The sequence below is a fragment of the Temnothorax curvispinosus genome, unplaced genomic scaffold (genome assembly GCF_003070985.1).
Source record: "Temnothorax curvispinosus isolate PA1 unplaced genomic scaffold, ASM307098v1 QBEX01001580.1, whole genome shotgun sequence".
Lineage (NCBI taxonomy): Eukaryota > Metazoa > Arthropoda > Insecta > Hymenoptera > Formicidae > Temnothorax > Temnothorax curvispinosus.
Genome location: NW_020211360.1, coordinates 19,315 through 25,137, shown reverse-complemented (window position 1 = coordinate 25,137; position 5,823 = coordinate 19,315). Strand labels below are relative to the sequence as shown.

The 5,823-nt window shown below is 45.3% G+C and overlaps 1 protein-coding gene across 1 annotated transcript in view; it reads left to right on the top strand.

Moving 5' to 3' along the window:
* The first annotated feature begins 982 nt into the window (after nucleotides 1–982).
* The window catches only part of LOC112466499 (ubiquitin-conjugating enzyme E2 R2), an 18,035-nt gene continuing 13,194 nt past the window's right edge, over nucleotides 983–5,823 (top strand). Inside the window, exon 1 of the mRNA XM_025034619.1 lies at nucleotides 983–2,284. Coding sequence (XP_024890387.1) covers nucleotides 2,111–2,284 — 174 coding nt within the window. The 5' untranslated portion in view covers nucleotides 983–2,110. The remainder of the gene's footprint in view (nucleotides 2,285–5,823) is intronic.

Below are 5,823 nucleotides of genomic sequence, written 5' to 3'. Positions count from 1 at the left end.
CACACACACACACACACACACACACACACACACACACACACACACATTACACACACTTGAAAAGGATATCTTTTACATGTATTATGAAACATATACGAATATAGTAGAGTACTTTGTTGTCGTTCGTGATAATCGTGAGTCAGCACAAACGAGGTGTAGGGAGTAATTCAATTTTTTTATCTTTAACTATACATATTTAACTACATATTTAATTATCTTGCGTACAATTTATTTGTTTCACAGACATAATAATCATTCCGATACGCACTGTACAAGGTCGCGCTGCTCTTTCAAACATGTTGACTTGTTCTAAAACTGGTTTAAAATGTATTTTAAACTGGCTTTAAAAAATGTGGCATTCTAAATATGTTAATGCAACTTTATCTAAAATGTCGTATCGTGACTTATTTGCACCTAATTTTATGACTTTAAGAAAAAGCATCTTTTTTGAAGAATCAAAGAAAAACTTTACACAAGTACGAGCCAATTTAGCAAATGTGTCTAAATATTGAAAGATTATTTATCATAAGATCATGATATTAAATTCTCAATTTTCGTTAAATAATTGGAAAATCGCTTATTATACATTCTTTCAATAACATGCTACTCGGCAAATATTCGAGATGAGTCAAAGGTTAGAACCTGCCGCATCTCCTTGACCCAGCTGTCCTAGCTTAATCTAACGCTTGTCCTCGTGTTCGTCGGCTACGTTCGAAACACGCGACGGCCAGCGTGGCATTGGTCCACGATCGCCCGCGATTGGCGGATACTTTTGCGATGCGAATGGTGACGGCCGATGCGATTGGTTCCTCGCGCGCGGCCGCGTTCTCCACGCGCGCGTTGATTCGATATCTTTGCAGACTTGACCGACCAATCATCCTCTAGGAAACTCTGCCGTCCAACTCGTTCGTTAGAAACCTTCCATTCGCTCTTGCTCTCGCGAAAGGTGAACGTTCTAATATTGTCAAGGAAGGTTCTCGAAGTGACCGCGTGCAACGCAACGAAAACGCGCCGACCGTAAAGTCGTCGCTCAACCAATTCCGCCATTTTAAGTTAGTTTCTTTTCCCCGCGTCTTCGATTAAAATAAAATTAAACGCAATCCGCTAGTTTCCTTAACAAACAAGTCGCCGTCCAGTCACATGGAATTCCGAGAAGGGATGAGTATAACGGAGCTAATCGAGGCTAACTTCACGCTGTTTCGCGTCTCGGTTGGACACTCGTCTTTGACAGAAAAGTGTAGGACTTTTATTATTTTCTATCTTTCCGACCCATAAATCCAATCTTATGATTTCAATCTCTTAATTTAATTTCTGGCTCGTCCAGTCGGCAATAAAATAAACTGCTGCTCCGAGCGGAGCGGTCTGCGCGCTTCGCTCTCCGAGAAATCTGAAATCACGGCAATCACGCACCTCCGAAGGTGGTTTTTAAATCGAGGGACTCCGGAATCGCGAGAGACTCGCGAGAGTCGCGAGAGAAGCCGAAGCGAGCGCGAGTGCGAGTTGCGCGCGTGCGCGGCGACGGTCAGATCGCTGACGCAAGGGAGTACGTCAGCTGTTTTGTTAGACTCTCGTGGCGGATAGACGTGCGTGTATGTCCGTCGTGTCATTCATCGTCGTCATCGCCGTCGCGCCCGTCGTCGCTGTCGGGAATGGTGCGTTGATCGGTGGGCATTGTTGACTTGACTTGGAGGGGCATCTCTCTCTCGCGCGTAACTTTCCTCGTCGTCGTCGCCCGTCGGTCGGTCGCACGGCAACGGGTTCTCTCTCGCGCACACCTTTGTTCGCCGTGTACGCGCGTGTGAGAAGGTGTACTGCGTGCGCGTTTCCGGGCGATTCTGCGTGCGGACGCGCTCTCGCGCGTGTGTGTGTCATCATCATCGTCGTCGTTGTCGTCGTCGTCGTCGTCGTCGTCGTCGTCGTCGTCGTCAGGCTCTCGTCAACCCGGATTGATCATCCCGCGGGAATCCCTCGGCTCCGCCGCGTGGGACACGTCCAGCCCGGACCGTCCAGTCCGCGACTCCTCGACGCGACAGGGTCGGGACGTTCTCGCCTGCTCGCAGTGGTAGACACATTATTGTGATATACATAGAGAGAAGCGCAGAGTGGAGACATGGCGCAGCCGACGAGCAGCGCGCTCCGGGCGCTCGCCCTAGAATACAAGAGCCTGCAGGAGGAGCCCGTCGAGGGCTTCCGCGTCAAGCTGGTCAACGAGGACAACATGTTCGAGTGGGAAGTCGCGATCTTCGGCCCGCCCGACACTCTCTACCAGGGCGGATATTTCAAGGTATCCCCCCGATGATCCTGGATACGCTGTTTACGCGGTGCATCTCCGACGACGACATCCGATGCGCGCGGGTGTATTTGCCGAGCAACGAGTATCGGACTGCAGCTACGCGTTACTAACCTTCTTGGTTATGTCGCGCTCTCTACAGTCTCTACGTCGCGCGTCTCGTTCCCCGCTCCGTTCCCCCGCGCGCGCGGAGTCGATTCCGCGCGCGCTATTCTGCGGGGACGGCTTTTTTGCGCCCGCCTCGAAAACGGAGCTCCCCCCTCCCCCTCCTGCTTATTCGGCGTTATCGCGGGATAAACAAAGGTCCCTTGTACGGGTTGACGGGTGGGCTTTTAAATGTGTCGCATGGCGACTCGGCATGGACGCGAGATATATCCCACTTTTTTTTTTACGATAGAACGCGGATAACGCGTGCCACGACTTGGCGCATTATGCGGCCCGACGTATTATTGACTGCCGTTTCGGTTTGCCAGTAAAATCCATACGTGTACAAGCACGCGAATTCTATTCCTGGTAATGCGATGTCGAATACTTATCGCCGCGGCCGTCGCGATATCGCCAACATTTGCAATATGTTTCTATCTACTTGGATTTGCTAATACGTAAAAATATCTTATCTAACGCGTTGAAGTAGGACGGTAGAGAGTTCAGATGAGTTTGACGTCTAATTTGACGGACATGGTCGTAAAGATTGCAATCGTTTCGCAAATAGTCATCGGAGTTCGTATTGTTCGTTTTTTAATAATAAACGGCAGCCTGAATGCGCAGATAGTTCGCGTCGATGCTTCACGTTTCTGGAAATTCTAAAAATAATTTGCAGCTCGACAAATCGCATTCTAATCTCATAAATCGAGCGCTTACATTTTATAGTCCGGTCTAAAAACAAACGCGAGTTATTTGTTTGTTTATTAGAGAGACAAGTGTCTCAATTAATACGTAGATTGCAACGCAAAACAGTTTTCGTAACAGATCTGAATGATATCGTCACCCGGTATACACGATACAAATTTATAAGACACAAGGAAACAATAGTAGCCTGTTAATCGACGTGTATATAATTAGCTCGATAATGAAACTGTTCGAATGGCCTCTTTTACCGTCGCCAAATGTTTGCACGTGCGACAATGCGGAATTTCGCGTTCGCCGCATACGGCCGCGAGCACCTCGTTTCCTATCCTTGAGCCAGTGTTTATCTCGGAAACTTCAGCGTTTTCCTGCCAAGTGAATTCTGACGATCACCCGCGCGTCGCGAAGTCATTGGGTCTACCTTGACCAGTCGATGACAATGCTGCTTTAGATATTGCCTTCTTTCCGTCGTCGAGGATTAATTATTTCTGCATCGGTATTTAACAGAATTAAATGGGAAACAGTAATAACCGATCATCGTGCTAATTCAGGAAGGATTTGGCGCTTTCGTTATAACATCGAGATTTATAACATCGAAATTCTGTCTCTGTCTTCTCAAACATCCCGGATAGCATCTTTAAAAGGCCGTATTCTAAGGCTGCGTTTCGATATTCACTGCACAGAAAAAAAGAAGTATAATCTTGTACATAAGCAAGAATCTATAATCTTAAAATGAGATGTAAATTGCGTTAAACGAAGAAAACTTGTTTAAATGAAGGTATTTATATAGTTCAATCTTTAATCAAGAAAAAAAGTTGAAATTCTTATAAGAAGATTATAGATTCTTATATACAAGTAGGGGAGACCGGGGCGAAGTCGGCCCTTTTTTTTCGGTGCCGATTTTTAACAACAAAATGAATCATTTTAGTGAAATATAGTATACCATTGTAAAGAGTGAACCCTTGGCTACAAAATTTATATAGGCATTTTTGGTCTACGTTGCTTTGTTCAACCGGTATAGAGTAAAAACGACAAAGGTGCAAAAATCGAAAAGTCAAAATTCCATTCTCGGACTGGATTTTAAATAAAGATACATAATTTTGATCATAAAAAATAATAGAATACACTTTATTCGTTGTTTTTTAGTAGAAAATGGAAAGCGGATAATAATTTCAAGAAAATCAATTTTCTTTTTCGCTAACACAGTTAAAGCATGTAAAAACAGAGTCTGACGAGCGCACGCACTCGTTGTGTACCTTACGCTTGCACGAAATGCACTGTTTTTCATCGGCTCTGTTTTCTATTATCTCCGAGCATACGCAGCACATATTATTTAGCTTTCTTGACTTTGTTTTGGCTTGGAAACGACTTCGCCCCGAACACAAGTTTTAGGTTTGGTCGCTTATAATAGAAATCAATGAAAATAAAAAAAACTGCACTGGATTCGTGTTCAGCATGCATTACTCTTTAGAATCACTTACTTTGAGATTTGGAGAGACAATAATACTTAAGATATTATAAACTTTTGACGCGGAAGAAATTTTACTTTCGACCTGCAAGAACACGTTTGCTTCGATAAGAATCACAACATGGCACGTAACTTCACTAAACTCCGTTGGTCACGTGGGCACCATAAAGCCGCACTTACAGTATTAATGGCGAGTTCACACAACATACAAATTTCGAGATAATTGCAAAAACGACTCCGCCCCGGGGCCGACTTCGCCCCGGTATCCCCTACATGAGTACTGAAAATCTATAGTGTACGTGACGTAAACTATAGATTTTCAGTATACTGGCAGTGAATATCGAAACGCAGCCATAGTCGTTGATTGATCCGCGATTGATTTCATTTCAGAAAAAGAGATGAAACGTGAAAGATGAAAACGATGAAAGATTGATTTGAATTTGAATCTAGCTCGAAACTTGATTTTCAGATTGAGTCTATGAATACGGCCCTATGATATGATGTCTAAAAAAACGTCTCAATAACTTTAAGATAACGTTTTATGTCCCAATTTTGGACACGGAGTCGTCTGGGACATTTAAAAACGTGCGAAACGTAAATGTGCCTCTGCAGGTGCGAGAGGAAAAAAAGAATCGAAATAATTTTTTGCTTCTAATATAACGAGGTGCCGAGGGGGAGAGGGGCTTGATGCCCGGCCTAGGTTAAAACGGCAGACTGTAAAATGAGTTGTGTCATTCGGCCGTCGCGGCTACAAAAGTTTTTACGTGTCCCGTCCGCTTTCTAAACCACTCTCTGCCTCGTCGTGAACGAGTGAACGCCTATTCACGTAACGCAACGTATCTTCCCACAACGTAACCGGGCGGTAACGAGCGCGGCGTTTCTTGCGGAGAGGAGAGACCCCCGGTGTACCACCACCTCTCGCGCGCATGTAAATCCCTCTCTCGATGGTGGTTATTTCGAAAGACTGCGTCCACTGCTCTCCGCTCTTGGCGCCCTGGATCAATCTATTATCCATTTTACCGTAATCGTGTTAGCCCTTAACCGGTGAATGCTTGCGCGCGCGTTGCGCCGCGCCGCGCCGTGTTGCTCAGGTAAACAATCGCTTTCATCTTACGCCGCGTTTGAGGTGTCCTCGTGTGAATGAATAACTTCTACGTTACCTTAGTTTCATTGTCTAGAGGGGCACGAAGTTTCTACGCCTTTATTTATGGGTTTTCTG